Source organism: Miscanthus floridulus, chromosome 10, assembly GCF_019320115.1.
Source record: "Miscanthus floridulus cultivar M001 chromosome 10, ASM1932011v1, whole genome shotgun sequence".
Lineage (NCBI taxonomy): Eukaryota > Viridiplantae > Streptophyta > Magnoliopsida > Poales > Poaceae > Miscanthus > Miscanthus floridulus.
The window spans coordinates 89,350,867-89,367,752 of record NC_089589.1 but is presented as its reverse complement, the minus strand read 5'-3'; the positions used below and the strand labels follow the sequence as shown (position 1 = coordinate 89,367,752).

Below are 16,886 nucleotides of genomic sequence, written 5' to 3'. Positions count from 1 at the left end.
TCGTTAGGATAACGAGCCGAGCCGAGTTAGCTCGCTATCTTGACGAGCCAGAACGAGCCGAGCCGAGCCGAACCAGCTCGTTATCCAGCCTTAATTATGGTAGAATGGATAGTTTGTAACACATTTACTTATCTATCGAAACATTTGCCTGGTGTTGCAGTAACAATTTTCCCCTGATGCAACGACCTAAAATTGTTGCAATAGGCCAAAAAGTGTTGCAATAAACAAAATTGCAACACAAAAATTAGGTTGGGATGCGTTGCCACTGATGTCGTAGCAATAGGTTTGCGCAACACTTTATTTTGGTGTTACAATAGACCCTCCATTGCCACGACAAATATTTGGTTGCTACAGGAGGCCTCTCTTGCCACACTATATCTGTGATCGCTATAGGTGAAACCGTCTATTGCCATGAAAATATTTTGGTTGCTAGAGGTAGAACCCTCTATTGCCACGAAAATATTTTAGTTGCTAGAGGTGACCTCTCTATTGCCACGCTAACCATTATGATTGCTATAGATGGAACACTCTTTTGCCACAAAAAAGATGACCTCTCTGTTGCCATGCTTACTATTTTTGTTGCTATATGTTGTAGACCCTATTGCCACTGATTATTTCATTGGTTTCAGATCTTTCGGCACACAGTTTGTTTGTTACTGTAACATAATAGCTAGCCAAATAATTATGTTGATAGTCGATATTGCAACGCTTTGTTTAGTAGCATAAAACAATATTTGCACGCCATTAATTTTTTAGAACAATAATATATGGTTAATAAAACATTTAGAGAGCCATTAATCCAAAATAGACAACCATTCATTAAATAGACAATCCATCATAACAGTAGGTGAACTTCATGAAATCTCAAAATTTGCAACATTACAACATTTTCTAACATCTCTACAACACTTGCAGCCTTCATAATTGTGCTTGGCCATAGTTTGTTTGGCGTTTTATAATTGCTTCACTTATGGTCATGTCATGATTCCAAGCACTCCGCTAAGTTAGATCTTCCTGCTGAATAAAAACATTAACATTAGCATATGGATTAGCAAATTTAACAACTTAGGCGCACATAGAAAAGATCAACTAAATAATGCAACATACAAGCTAAAATTGATTACACGACATTAAATTATCATCATTTTGTACACAGCTTACAGTTTCAGCTCTGATGAATCCTTTCTGAAAGTCACTATGAATAACTCCAGCTGCTTATGGTGCAGTCATGCCTATATGTAGAATTGCATGCATTTATTATGATTATTACAACAACTTCTTCAAATATTACAATAGAATAATTCTGAGGAAAAAGGAAACCTGAAAGAATAGTCCAAGCTTTTGTTTCCTAAAAGGACACAGTTAAAGGTCTGTCAGTTTGTGTTAGCTGGAAGAAAAACCTTTAATAGCACAAAAGTTGCAATAAGTTCTTAGTCCCAATAGATTATATGTTGCTTTTACCAAATTTCCTCTTCCAAAGGTAGCTCAGCAAGTTCAGCTTCAACCTGTTTATGCATTCCATGATTTTGTTAGCATAGATAGAGCACATATGGATAGGCAACATCAATCAGGCAAAAATATGAAATTATTTCACAGAAATTTCTTCAAAAGTTTCTTGTAGTTTAGATGCATACAACAAACCTGAGCTGATATTGTAACCATACCAGACTGCAAGTCTGATGCTGCTTTAGCCACCTCTTTGACATGAGGATTGCTATCAGGTTCAGCAAGATCAGATTCTGTTACATTAGCAACATAAATGACAGATTTCATAGTTAGCAAACAAAGATGTTGTATAGCTTCTTTCTCATGCTCAGCTAAATCAACCGATCTTGCAGGCTTTCCTTCTATCTACAGTTATTACACAACTGTCAGCCGTTGGACAGGATCATATGTAGCAATAGAAGTTTCTTTTGAAATGTGTGATAACAAGACAAATGGAAATTCCTTCACCAAATTACCTGTCCAAGATCCGAAAATATCATCTCTAGGTTAATGACATCGATGTCTGATCTGGGATCGACCTTGCCATTGACATGAACTATATCATCATCCTCAAAGCATCGCACAACCTGAGAATCCAATAAAAAACAGATAATTACTTATTACTAGAACCTCAACAGCTAATATCTTATAAGAGGCTTGTCCTATAATATTTTGCTATCTCCAACAAATAAGAAATGATAATGAAGCACCAGCAGTGAGTTGCGGTGCTGGATAAAGATAACAGAGTGGCCCCAGTTTTACTTTGCATATCACATATCAGTAAAATTGGTGGAAAAAGGGATATCTGATGGAGAATTGCATTAGCCTGTAAAGTATAAAGATGACAGCAGGATGGCGCACAGTAATTGACAGACACTAGAACTTGGCAAATATATGAGAGCTTAAGCATACAAGACGATAGAACAACCTGAAGTATGGAATCCATTTCACGGATGTTTGAAAGGAATTGATTTCCTAGTCCCTGTTGTCATTGTCAACAATAACACCGCTATGTATAAACTGAGCTGAAACTGTAAGCTGTCTACAAAAGATTTATTTTGACACTGTATGAATTCAATGTAAAGGAAAGATGCGAGTAGCAATAAATTAAGTGTTTCACAACGCAAAGAATACAGTTCATATATAGAGCTATCTCACAGGATGGCAACTTAAGGCAAATGGCTTAAGATGTCTACGTCTCACAGTAAAAAAAAATAAAGCAGCGACATACCACTAGGATGCGATTGTTAACGATAAATAACCTACTGAGGTCAACGTCATTCCCGCTTGCATCCTGCACGCATGCAACAAGCAAAAGACATTTGTTAGACTCCCTCTTCAAAATCGGATCCTGCGGCAGCTACTCTTCAATGGTCGACAGTCTCCAGGTTACCAAGGCCCTGAATCAAATCAATTCCCGGCCAACACGAAATCAAATCGAGCAATTCAAAAGAGGGGGGGACGGGGAAGGATCCATTGGAGAGCACCGTTCTTCAACGCAGAGCACGCGAAAGGTTGCGGACCTAGGCCAACACGAGCATCAGATGCCACCGCCGCACGTCCTCCTCGATGCATCCGATAGTGGTTGCCGGATCTCGTGCCGTCCTTGACGGATCCGGCCATGGCCGACGGATCTCGTGCCCTCCTTGACAGATCCGACCATGGCTACCGGATCCATGCCTCCGCTGCTCCGCGACGTGAAGCGCCCGTGGGATGCAGGCTGCCCACCGCTGGGCCTCGACGAGGATGACGAACGCCGTCAAGCTCATAGGGTTTCTCTTAAGCGGGGGGCGGCGACTGCGGGAGGAGATAAGTGTTGGGAGTTCGGGACTCGGGAGGCAGTTTCTCTTAAGCTGGTTTTGGGCTTAAATTTTTACCGGTACCTATTTTTGCCGCTTTATTTCACACGCCCGTTCCTCTCAAAAACAAAAATTTCACCCGCCAACTTTTGCCGCTTCACAGCCTATTCGGTTGGCTGGTTCGTATCGTTGCTGGTTTATGAAGAAATACTGCTGGCTAGTTTATATGAGAGAAAAATACTGTTCCGGCTAGAAATTTACGATCGTTTACGACAAGCCATAGCCAAACGAACATGCGGTCATTTAGTCATTTTCCCAGAGTTTAGCTCACGGTTGGCTGCCATGTTTGTTGTTTTCTAAATTTTAAAAAGCCGTACTTCCTTCGGTTCAAAATTATAAGTCGCTTTGATTTTTCCGACACATCCAGTTTACTATGTATCTAGCATGATGTATGTCTAGATATATAGCGTATTGGATATACCAAATAAAATCTGAGCGACTTATAGTTTGGAATAGAGGGAGTGGTAATTAAAATATATTGTATACTTATATACACATGTCAGTAATTTAAAAATCCTATATATATTTGTAACAACATGAGCAAGTTTAACTTGCAACAAAATACTTTGAAGTGGAGGTCAAATGAAGCATATGACTAGTTGACTACCTTAATATGATTTTGTTGGTGAAACGATTTTGTGCAGTTAAGAGGATATATTTTGACTTTAATACATACATACATAAAGAATTGTGGATGGTTTGAAGTTAATTTTCTATTTCTAAATAATATTTAATATAACCTTGATTCCTATCATCGTGACTATAGTCTAATTTTTTTTTTTTTTGGTTTCGTATTTTGGCCGTGGGATGTTTGCCTCTATCTTTTGCTTGCAGTTTTGCTCCTATCAAATCACATGTCAATACTCAACACTAGTGTTGGATAACAAGCTACCTCGACTCGGCTCAACTCGTTCTGGTTCATTAAGATAACGAGCTAGCTCGCCTCGATTCATTATCTTACGACCTCCCACAATGTGTTCTCTGAGTGGTGCCCAAAAAGAGAAGATTGAAGCACCACCCTTACCATCGTGAGTAGTGATTCTAACTCCGAGTGATGCTAGAAAAAAGAAGAGCCATACTACACCATACATCCGTCCGTGCTGCGTGCACGTAACCACTGAGAGCTTGTAAAGCCGATTGAAGTTATTTTTTTCATGTTCTCCTCTCTCCTCTCTGTGCGAAATCTGTGACTTTCAGCCTGTTCGCTGGTTGGTTTCTGAGCTGATAAGCACGACTGGTGCTGGTTTGTTGTGAGAGAAAAATATTATATTATGGCTGATAAGTCCTGGCTGAAACCATCAAACGAATAGGTTGTTTGTGTTTGTGATGAAGCTGTTGCACCAAGGGACCGTTCGGCGGATGAAGCTCTAAAACAGCTTCGTGAAGTCGCTGCTGAAGCCTTGCCAAATTTGCAGGCGAGCTAAACAGGTGGGAGCGCTGCCTCTTGCCGATGACGGAGCTGATGGATTCGGTCGTCTGTTTGATTTTTTTGGTTTGTGAATTTTTGTGTTCTCAAATCTTTTTATGTGTATGTATATGTATATGTAGTAGTACAATACCTAGGTGTTTCAGTTTAATTTGGATTCTTCGTCGATGACCAACATGCGGAGTCTCAGGTGTTGGTTAGCTTTCCTCAATTTCAATTTGGTTTTAATTTGGATTTTGTGAGATCTTGATTCCCCGATCGGGTTGTGTCTCTATCTTTCTTGGACGTTCTATATGATAGCCGTGTGTTTTCATACGTGAGACTCTTGTAGGAACGGAACCCGAGCCATGGACAGTAACAAAACTGTGAGCCGTGGACGGTAACAAAACCGTGTACGAATGTGGGAGGCCAGACCAAACTAAAAATATGGTAGAAATTTTATCTCTTTATTATTAGCTATAGATAAATGATTGAATCAATTTTAATAAAGTTGGGCTATTTACAAAATAGATACATCTCTCGCGTAGTTTCATATAACTATACGAGAGATATATACATTTATGAACAATGAGATATATGTATTTATGGACAATGCACAATACAATTTTGTTAAAATTATTTGAATTTTTTACTAAATGACTATACACCAAAAACATGTTGACTTGCAAGTGTATAGAATTTTCTAACCAAAATTAGGTATTATTATAATTTTTCCAGGTAATTCCACAAAAATAATTACAAATAATATCGAAATTCGGTTATACAAATCTACAAACTAGCAGTCTAGCACTGTGACATATTTTGGGCTCATAAGCTTTTCATAAAAAGTTCAATCTATTTTGATAAAATTGCACTACATCTTGTTCACAAATAGATATCTCTCTCACATTGTTTCATATATGCAAGTTTATAGAAGTTGGCCAAACCTACGTGGTTGAACCAACCATCTCGTGCGTCCGATTTTTGACGCCTGGTAGGTAATGCCTTGCAGGGCTGTATCCAAACACACACAAAATATATCATCCGTGTGAAATTTTCCTAATTAGTCAGTTAATATATTTTTTTATAAAAAAGTAAAATCAGAAAACAATCCTTATTTTTCTCTCAACTTTTTTTGGCCGAGTTCTTCTGAGGGCGTTCTGGAGTTTCTCCCGCGTCTCTTGCCCTTCCATCCCTAATAAAAAAATTTCTCCTCTCCCGCGCGGCATCCTTGCGACGGTCCCAAAATTCCTCTCTCCTCCCGCATTTCCTCCCCCAAAAGGCCAAAACTAATCACCGCGCCCGTGCGACCATGTCCCTTCTCACATATTTCTCCCCTCTCGCCTGGACGTCTCCATCTCTGTTTCTCTCTCGACCTGTTCCCTCTCCCCTCGCAGCGCTGTTGGAACCGGTGGTGACCACCGAGTTCTCGATCTTGGAGCTGACTTGCAGCCGGCCCGGCTCGTTACGAGCCTGCGCTCTCACAGGTCCCAGGTCCACCGGAGCTACAACATATAAGGTCTTTGGGCCTTACTCAACCCAAAAGACTAGCCTGATAGGTGAGTGTTCTCCCGCCTTATATGTTGTGCTCCCCCACCATCGCTACACGATGTGGGACTAAACCCCAACAATCTCCCCCTTAGTCACACATCGGGGTGCCCCCGCCATATGTGACGCTCGAGATTTTTTTATCGGGTTTAGCTTTTTCTAACCTCAGGTACCGGCTCCGATACCAATTGTTAGAACTAGTGGTGACCACTGAGTTCACGATCTTGGAGCTGGCTTACAGTCGGCCCGACTCGTTACCACGAGCATGCGCTCCCACAGGTCCCAGATTCACCGGAGCTACAACACATAAGGCCTTGGACCTTCCCAACCCAAAAGACTAGCCTTATAGGTGGGGGCTTCTTTCGCCTTATATGTTGTACCTCCGGTGGACCTGGGACCTGTGGGAGCGCATGCTCGTGGTAACGAGCTGGGCCGGCTATAAGCCAGCTCCAAGATCGTGAACTCGGTGGTCACCACTAGTTCCAACAATTGGTATCAGAGCCGGTACCCGAGGTCAGAAAAAGCTAAACCCAATAAAAAAAATCTCGAGCGTCACATATGGCGGGGGCACCCCAATGTGTGACTAAGGAGGAGATTGTTAGGGTTTAGTCCCACATCGTGTAGCGATGATGGGGAGCACAACATATAAGATGAAAGAAGCCCCCACCTATAAAGCTAGTCTTTTGGGTTTGGAAGGCCCAAGACCTTATATGTTGTAGCTCCGGTGAACCTGAGATCTGTGGGAGCGTAGGCTCGTGTTAACGAGCCGGACCGGCTATAAGCCAGCTCATCGTGAAGTCGGTGGTCACCAGTTCCAACAAGCGTGCCACCGTTCCTCCAGCGAAGCGGCTTTGGGCGCGTGGGGTCTGCAGCCTGGCGGCTTTCGGTGGGAGCGGCTGCGGCGGGGGACGCGTGGTCTGCAGCATGGCGTGCCCCCCGAGCCGGCCCTCCTCGAGGACCCGACGGGCAACGCCCTCTTCGCTGCGCCCAGTACAGTGGCCAGAGCCCATGGGGTGGCGCCCCAGGGGAGGGCTCCGACCACCGCGCGTGCGCCCCTCTCTCGATTGTTGCCACCGCACCCCCCGGTAGCCCGTCGCTAGTGCATCCCCGCCTCCCTGGCGGTCGGCGACTGGCAGCTCATCTCCCAGCAGCCGGCGATGCATCCCCCTCGACTTTGCTCCTCATTCCACGTCGACGGAGGCACAGGTTGGCCCAACGAGCAGATCCGGCCCGGTGACACCTCCACGGCTCATCCCCATCCCTAATCCTAGCATCCTCGTCGTCCTCCTTCGTTTGTCCCCAGGAGTCCCAAGACCCCAAGGTGAGCCCCAATCTAACACCTCTTGTCATGGACATTGTCAGCAACTTGTTGCGTGCTGTATACTTCCATTCCTATGTATTCTTTGCATTGCTATCTTGTTCATTTGCTGATTGATTAGAAGTGGTTTGTTAATTAATTTCTGAAATCCAATCGATTTGGAAGAGTAGTCACCTCAGTGTTTGATATAGGAGTATTTAATGAAAGTCTGTTTGATCCAGCCATCACGTAGCTAGTGAGCAGTCTAATGAATATTTGTTAATTTGTGTAAAGAAGACTAGGAGCTGAAATAGGATCTAAGAATGAAGTCTGCGTCCCATTTATCCACAAATAGAACATACTAGAAACATAGGTACGGCTTTGCCTCTCCCTTCAGAGTGAATCAGCCCGTGCTCTTTGGAGTGAATCAGCCCACACATGTTTTATTAGTGAGAGAGTGATGATTTATTTGGATATTTCATCTATACTTATTAGCTTATGATGCATGGAAATGCAAACAAAATATTTGTGGTGTTCAGCTCTACTGATCTCAGAAAAAAGCACAAAAGGCCGATGAGGTGAGCTTGTTGCCAACTATGAATTCTTTTCCAGTTCAAAGTTCAAACCTGCTAAGAGATCACTAAAAGTAAACAGGGTCCATTTGGACAAAATCAATAGAGTTTGGTTGTGGAACTGCCAAATAGATATGTTACTATGTTAGAAAAATGCTCATGCTGCCAAACAAATGTCTTTTCTATTGTCAGTATTCACATGAGAGTGCATGTTGTGATCTAACGGCTAGCGAGTTAATGGGTGACATGGCCCGATCCACGAGCCTGCTTTTGGTAGCAATATTCTATATAGAGATATGCTCTCCGACAATTTATATCACCATTAGTATTTTCATTGTAGGCATGGTGCTTCTAGGACCAGGATCTGAACCTATCGTTCCCACCTCTGCTAAAATTGATTTGTCTGACTGAACATTGTAGTATGAGAATTTCTAGAAACAGATATTAGGATCATTCCAGAAAACAGGTGGTCACAGAAATCCTAGCCTGGTACAAGACAATAGAAATTACTATTTAGAAACACATTCAGCATTATGATTCATTAATAGAATTATAATTGAGTGAATTCACTTATCTAGTTAACTACTAATGCGGAGACACAAGATTTAGCACTATGATTAATTAATGACATTATAAGTGTTGCTGCTGTGATATCCAAGTAACTGTGGTGGATTAATTAGCAGCTCCTTTTTTGCTTGATGCATAAGCATGGCAAATTAAAATTTGAACTTGATCATCACTGCAGGTAGAGTTCGGTCAATTTTTATTGAAGATCCAGCTATCCAAGTAGTTATGCATAGGAGACTTCACTTGTCCATCATATGCCTTTTCTGATCTGTCAACCAAACTGACTCTTGTCATGGTTTGGTGGGTTTTTTTTGTAGTGACAGAGCTGATGGTCAAGTGAGAGATCAGTTTGTCCTTATTTGTGTGCTCCAAGTAATTTTGTCTTCCTCCTGGCTTGCCCTCATTAATTCTATCTTCCTCTGTGTTGCAGTAAACTTTGATTTCTTTTCCTTTTCTGATTATGAGGTAATGCCAATGAGACAGGGAGATGGGGGAGAGTGTCGTATGCCATGTTTTCCTATTCTTCTTGGCCAATGAATTAATACCGAATATTGTTTTGCTCTTGCATCGAGAATCCACATGGATGTCTTCAACCTATGATGTCTTCGAACCTGCTTTCATATGTGGATATTCTATGTTGTTTTTTATGAAATTGAGATGGTCACTACCGTTATTTGCACTTCACATGTAATTGAAGTTTTTTGGGTCATATGATATGATTTTTGGTGCTTGTATGGTTGCAAGTACTAGAGTTTTCTTGTTTTTTGGGGAGCTTATGGTTAACTTGTTTTTTGGGGTCACATAAGACAAGATTTGCTATCAGGCAAGTGTGGTTGCAAATAATTGAGATTTTTATGGTTCACTCCTTGATTTTGGAAGATATAAGAGATGTTTATTCATGTCCTGACATAGGCCATAGGGTGTGAACTTCAATCATTGTTCGGTTAGTATTCAAAGTTCATGATTGGCATCACTTTACATCGAAATAGTTTGCATAATAACTTCTAAATCTTTCATGTTTGTGGTATGATCTTGATAGTGAACTGGTGGATCTATTATACTCCCACAAGAAAACCTGTTTTTTAAGATTCTTCTAAAAACAATCATGTCCACAAGAGATTGTTTCACTTGTTCTTATCCATATTTGTTATACTAAGCTCATTACTACATGTTGCAGATTTTAGAAGACGTTATAGCCATACTGATGCTGCTAAGGCAACCACTGCTTTGGCATCCCATGCCTTGAGTGATGGTGTGGTATTATAGTAGATGACCTTGTGTGGGATGTTAACTTAGAGCTCCATGGAGTCCCTCAAGTGCCCTCACTACCTCCTGGCTCCTCATAGTTCGCATGTGGCATGTTTGAGATGCATGATTGGACATGTTAATGCAGTGATTCTGGGCTTTTGATGCCTCTTGTTCATTGGAGGTGCCTATATCCTACAAAAAACATTGTATTGCAAGAACAAGTCTTGCTTGTTCATTGAAATTTGCTTATACAATTTAAGTTTGTTTGAAAAATGAATTTTATGGTTATATAAAAGCTTGGATCGTTTGAACTATATAATCTTTCACGTTTAATCATAATTAAAATCCTTTAATTAATGGACTACGGATTAACAAAGACAATGAATCGTTATTTTATCCTTAGCTGCATAACTGAAAGACAATGTTTTTTCTAGTCTGAAGAAATATAAGGGTGAAAGTGGGGTAGTTGGTATGGAACTTGGAAGTTGGTATGCATGGAGTTATTGTAAACTTGGCATAGTGACATGATCTTTAGAACCACTATATATATGCTTCTCTACTTTTTGTTATCTAAAGTTAGCCTTCGGTGTTGTATTACTGGCTACTAGTATTTTCAATCGCTCATTTATGAATGTTTTAGTATTATTTGATGATGCACATAGCATAGTAGAGTACAACAACTTATTGCAATGAACACACTAGCTTATAGCAACACAAAAAAACCGCGGCAATAATAACATGTTATTGCATCTATCTAGGATTAAAGTTGCAATAAGTACGTAACAATTGCAACACCACATAAGATTATTGAACCCCCCACAAAACCGTGGCAATAGGAACATGCTACTGCAATCATTTCAGAATTCTTGTTGCAATAACCGTCTAGCAATTGCAAAACCACTGAAGATTATTGCAACTCAGAATATCCATGGCAATAGTTATAAACAAAAGCAATCAAATCCAATATAGTTGCAATAACACCAAGTAATTGCAATGAAAATCAATACTAATGCAACCCCAACGTGCCATGACAATAATACCAACTAATTGTAACACAATTCTAAAATGGTTGCAGTATCACATGCCTGTTGCAACGACAAACCCACACATATTGTAACACATTTAGTCCGTTGAATTATAGGCACATATTGCACCTATTTTATGGAAAAGGTTGCCATACACCCCTGGTACTACCAAATTAGTAGTGTTGCAATGGTGTGGCGTGGCATTAGAGGGAAAATGAGTGATAATCGAACCAACTTTCTTAATCGCAAAAGATCCTATTCTAGACCATCTTATATAATTGTAGGGTCGAGTAAGTAGAAGGTTTGACCAACATGTTCCTCAGTGTACATGTTGCTCTCATGATTTTGCTCCATCTAATTTTATGTACTTTTTTGTTATCTGATTTTCATCTTTAGTGTACATGTTCCTCTAGTGATAGCTTCATATGATTGTACTTTTTTGTTTTTGGATTTTCTTCCTAAGTATACATGTGTCCTCTCGTGATCTTGCTAAATCTACACTATCTTCAGCATGACCCAATAGCTTCATAATAGGCTTCGACATCTACACGACTTTTTCAATCGTCTACTCAGTCCTGCTCGGGTGTTATGTGAGGACCTCGGTACAATTGTCTATCAGCCAGGACGACACCAGTACAATGCCTTTTGCCAACCACAAATTGGAAGATGATCCACATGTATATGTTTCTCTGTAACACTTTGGTTATAACATTATGTTGTGTTACTATAGGGAATCTACTTGTCACACATTTTACGTGTTCCATTTATGTGTTACAATATAGTACCACTTTTGTAACATTTCACTAGTAACATTAACTTTTGTGTTACTATAATCATTGCTAGTAACATATTTTTTATAAAAAACGTGTTTTGTGTTACAACCCAAGTCTGTAACACATAATTTGTGTTACTATGAAATTTCTTAGGAACACATTGATGAATGTGTTACAAGCTAGTGTAACAATATCCTTGTTTTGTAGTAGTGACAAAAGGCACACCTATTCAGGAAGTAAAGGACTGATATTGAGTGAAAATCCAGTCTATGTGGCTCTAGCTCTAAAACTACACCACCACTCATTTGAACAAAGTTGGAAGGATCATTGTGGAAGAAAGATTCACTTACTAATAGGCAACCCCTACAAGCAAAAATGACATAGTTAAAAATAGAAGGAATGGCTACACTACAACCACTATCAACAATATACAGAAATATTTGTATAATATACCTTCTAAATAACATGAAACAATTACATACTGCTTGGCTAAGTGATGCATTAGAATAATGTCACTCATTCCAAATGCATCCTCAATGTGCTCTAATAATTCCTGACCTAGGCTGCCATTTGTAGGAGTCCTAAGAGCAAGAAAGACAAGTCAACAGTTAGGAATAATTATCATCAGTGAAGACAACCTGTAGGGAATCACCTAATGTTTTTAGGCTAAAATTCAAAATACAAATAAGATTTGAATGAACCTTAACATAGGATTCCCTTAGAAAAAATATAACCCATGGCAGTCAATAATGTTTTGGCCGATAGAATAATCCAAAACACATGGTAGTCAGAGCAAGGCACATATATGTGCATCCACAGATCAACAACCTAAATATAACCACTTTAGAGTTTCTACAGTCGATCAACAATTACAAATTACAATCATGTCAATGTGCTTATGACACAGTGGGTAACACCAATCCACATAATAAATGGCATCGATATCATATCTACGCATCCCCATTTACTAGTAATCTCATTCTCATATAATGCAGCTGTTCCACAGCGAATATATAGTACTGTAGTTTACTAACCCTGAGTTTTATAGAAAATGAGGGACGAAAGGCAATTCACTAAACCTGTAGCTTACTAAATTATAGAAAAGCAGGACTAACAGTACACAAATCACAATTAACAAAGTTCAAGAATATGTTAGCACAAATCACAAAAGATATTTTTTTTCTATGAACGGACAAGGACAAATAAGAGGTGTGGGCAGGCACAAATCACAACTTACAAAGTTCAAGATGTGTTAGCAGAAAACGCAAGAGATAATTTTTTTCTATGAAAGGACAAGGACAAAAACTTGGTGTGGGCAGGCACAAATCAAAACAAATAGAGATCATTGACACATTCATACGAATAATTGACTTTGACTACCTCAGCTGAATCATTTCAGAACTTTATAAACATTGTTGTGCACATAAAAGTGCTCTAAACCACAACTAATTCAGCAGACTACTCCCCTCTAGATGAAAACTTCTATAATTGGCTAGTACTTTTCTGGTAAATGGAGAAGCTGTCAATCATTTCAGACCATCATCTTCAGTTTCCCATGGCTTAAACAATGAGTCAATCACTTCCATTTTAGGTGACTGGGTGCAAACAGAAGCACTATATTTCGAGATAAGAGGCCATTCACGAGAACTAACCTAAGAACAACAAAATATAAACTGTCACAGTACCTACAATTTATTATTTATCACAGAAAATTACAAAAATTATACTTACACCAACAATGGATGGTACATCAGAATGTCCAGGAGAACCATGCGACACGTCCATTCCCAAGATTATAGTTGGGACCTTGGACACTTGAGGAATTGCTAGGGATGTTTCAATTTGGAGCAACGAATTCATGCCACTCAGCTGTTTGAAAAGGGACAAAATATCAAAAATATATAATTGCCATGTACAAATGTAGCCATGCTCTCAAATCTCAAGGCAAAAAGAAACAGACCTTTGCATTTATCTTTAGTAGGACATTTGTAAAGATACTGATCGTTGACTCTAGTTGGTGCCACGCACTGTGTAACAATCCCAAATTCAGCAAGGCATTTCTTCTTCCAAGGCCCTGCAAAGGTCAATGTCATAATGATACAGTGGAAAACAAAATGCACCATAGAAGTTAACAGTGATTTAGTAGTATTAACCAACCATAAATATCAGAATTCTTTCTTTCAACTACAACACACAGAAGAAACTTGGGTGCTCTAGGAAGCTTGGTTTTGACTTGTTCAAACATGTCTTCGACCCTTGTTACAGCAGGTGATCATCTCATTGAAGGATTCTCATCAATTACATCGAAAGTTGCTTCAACCATCTGCAACACCAAACAAGTAAATAAGAACATGTGGAAATGAAATCCCAAACATGAATTAGAGCACATCTGGAAATGCACAACATAATGAGAAAATAAACTTATGATCCCCTTCATGCCTCCACACTTGATGAGATCCCTGACAAGATCCCTAACATTGCATCTTGCATAAAAGTTGACCACTGCCCATTTCTCAACACTGCTAGCTCTAATGAGCCTCTGAAAAATAGAATTCAAAATATTACATGTGACATCATGACAATCCACATACACAAGAAAGAATAAGCTATACATGCTGACCTTATTGTTGAAGTTACATCTACCATTGCATGTAAAAATGTCTTCTCCATTACCAGCTTTAAGCTGAACAAAAAGATAGATAAGATTTATGCCTTCAAAATTCCATAACCACAAAGGATATCTGAAATGATAAAGGATAAATAGTAATGACCAACCTTGGAGGGCTGGAGTATCCTACCATCAACTTCTGTGAAACTTCTAGCAAATGTAATCCTGCTTGACTTCAGCATGGGCTCTGCATCATAGTTGCTTCTTTGTAGTACCTTTCCAATTTGACATGAAAAAAAGTTTAAGAAAACCACACCTACCAATAAGGCAATAACCCAACTTGCTAGGCCCAATTGTTATTGTTATATATAATAACAAAAATAAAAAATTCCTAGGTTTAATCCACAAAAAAAACTCACATCAGACAAAACATTCATCCTTTCTTGTGGTTTCTGCCTAGATTTCTCAACAAGTGATGGCCTCTCAATCGTGCTCAAAGCTTTAGTGTATCTTTGTAAAGGCAGAAGACTGCATAACTAGTAAACACAGAAACAATCTTCACAACATTAGCGGGAAAAGAGCTTTACAGCAAAGGAACAACACTAGGATTCAAATAATAGTTACCTCAACTGGAAAATATGTTGGCCGCTTTGGTTTTCCCACATTGATACAAGGAAGATCACCAGAGTATTTGCAGCTCTATGCCACGTTTTTTATGAAGTAATCAGAAACAGTGATCTCTTTAGAGTCACCATTATCATTTTTATGTTTTAGTGTGAATCTACAAAAGCAAGATACAACACTAGAGACCAACTAGACTCAATTGGATGATAATCTTTGTACTCGTCAATATTCAATGAATCAGAGTTGTTGTCTTCTTCAGAGTTCATATCAAACTCATCATCACTCTCATGATTTATAGATTGAGCATCAGATTGCAACTCATCATCATCCATGGCTATATAACAAAAAATAATAAAGTTTAATCAGCTAGTGTTTTCCTAAAAAATATGCATGCCTACCATTTAGTAACTCACATGAGTGAGCTCTTTTACTTTAGTTTAGTACTACTCGTACTAGGTCGGCATACACCGTAACAGAATGAACAAAAGCTTTCAAGCACGATATTAGAATTAGGTATGAACAAACTATTGTTGCATGCATGAAGTAATTGCATATATAGGCAAATCAGTGATACTGGAGCAGGACAAGTTAGATTCACTGAGATTACATAGTTACAAGATTACATAGGAAACTAATATATAGTTACAAGAATTTTTTGGTGCAATAACAACTTAGAAAAAAACAGATAAAATTCAATATCCAAATTCCTTATAGAATTCACAGACTATATCAAAGTCAAGAAAACGACGTGCAACCAAAAATCCATGTAAAAAAATCATGAGTATGTAGCAGTAGAACTGATGCTCAAGCTCAGCCAGGAAACCAAGGCATGGATCATGGATGGATGGTCCAACAATGACCATACATATGCTCAACAAATCATGAGTATGTTATAGAGATAGTATTAAGAGTTTAGCTTCACATTACACTCTTAGTTTTCACCACCATAATGAGTGCCATCTTCCTCTCACATGAACTAGACTAGAAGTATGCTAACTATGACAAGTACTAGTTACTGCTGTGATAGGAATAGAACTTGAAAACAGGCAGAACCTAGCCTCAAAAAGGAGACATTTCATATGTTAGTGACCCTAAGAAGCAGAATAGTTGAATTATTTTTTAGAAATGCTCTTATTTTTAGGCTAAAGTCAATGACACTCAAATGGCCAAAAAATTATTAGCTAAAGTAATTGCAATTTGGATACATAATTAGATAGAAACCAATTTCAATCCACCCAAGATCAGCAAAGGAAAAACATACATAATTAGACAGAAACCAATTTCAATCCACCCAACTAACAAATGATGGACAATTGATAGTGCAGATTTATCAGATCTATCTAACATTATACTGAAGAATCCATATGCATAAATCATATAATGATCAATTGAGTTTGGTTATTAGTATTGTGACTATATGACTATATATAATTATATATCATTTGATCATATACATGAAAATTACAATTATAGTCAACAAGCTCAGTCAAACAAATATTGTCAACTGTCAGATTACCATGAAACTACCATTAAATATTTAAATCACAATGGTAACTGAACTTCACCTCAACAAGTTGATATCAGAAAAGTAGGAACCACCAAAATGGACCAAGCAATTAAAACTTTAAAAGATAGGTGCTCACTATTTTGTGCCTTTCATGATGGATTGTCCTATTTTGCAGTTTGCAAGAAATGCTTAAAAGAGCATTGCAACGATTAAACTAATATTTATCTGACAATCTCATGATTATAAATTTTTCATTTCCAAAGATAATGCCAAAAAATAGGTAAAACATTGATCTTCTAAGTATAAAGCATTCAACAGTCTAATACAAAACTTTGCATGATAGCAGCTAACTTTATACTTATCCATAT

The 16,886-nt window shown here is 38.9% G+C and overlaps 1 protein-coding gene, 1 long non-coding RNA gene and 1 pseudogene across 12 annotated transcripts; 1 reads left to right on the top strand and 2 right to left on the bottom strand.

Moving 5' to 3' along the window:
- Positions 1-805: 805 nt before the first annotated feature.
- Positions 806-3,328, bottom strand: LOC136485050 (uncharacterized). 11 transcript variants are annotated; one of them, XM_066481998.1, is made up of 9 exons: positions 2,973-3,328; positions 2,717-2,779; positions 2,414-2,527; positions 1,962-2,072; positions 1,642-1,851; positions 1,462-1,505; positions 1,321-1,348; positions 1,162-1,232; positions 806-1,017 (listed from the first exon to the last, which is right to left on the bottom strand). In XM_066481998.1, exons 3-8 carry the CDS (start codon positions 2,429-2,431, stop codon positions 1,227-1,229), a joined length of 417 nt encoding a protein of 138 aa, XP_066338095.1. In that variant the 5' UTR covers positions 2,432-2,527; positions 2,717-2,779; positions 2,973-3,328; the 3' UTR covers positions 806-1,017; positions 1,162-1,226. The 11 variants fall into 11 exon arrangements, 8 of the variants coding, with proteins under 8 accessions (XP_066338095.1, XP_066338096.1, XP_066338097.1 ...); XM_066481999.1 differs by having other exon boundaries at positions 2,414-2,467; XM_066482000.1 differs by having other exon boundaries at positions 3,009-3,328.
- Positions 3,329-7,122: 3,794 nt separating this feature from the next.
- Positions 7,123-10,185, top strand: LOC136485049 (uncharacterized). The gene is made up of 3 exons (XR_010766307.1): positions 7,123-7,618; positions 9,051-9,105; positions 9,911-10,185. It is a non-coding gene; the product is annotated as an uncharacterized lncRNA (long non-coding RNA).
- Positions 10,186-13,305: 3,120 nt separating this feature from the next.
- On the bottom strand, positions 13,306-15,343 carry LOC136489009 (protein argonaute 4A-like; annotated as a pseudogene).
- Between the last annotated feature and the right edge of the window lie 1,543 nt (positions 15,344-16,886).

Excerpts from the sequence above, each read along its gene's own strand:
- LOC136485050 (XM_066481994.1), bottom strand. Across the intron at positions 1,852-1,961 it reads TATTTTCGGATCTTGGACAG|ATAGAAGGAAAGCCTGCAAG; the intron begins GTAATTTGGTGA and ends TAATAACTGTAG. Across the intron at positions 1,506-1,641 it reads TGGTTACAATATCAGCTCAG|GTTGAAGCTGAACTTGCTGA; the intron begins GTTTGTTGTATG and ends ATGCATAAACAG.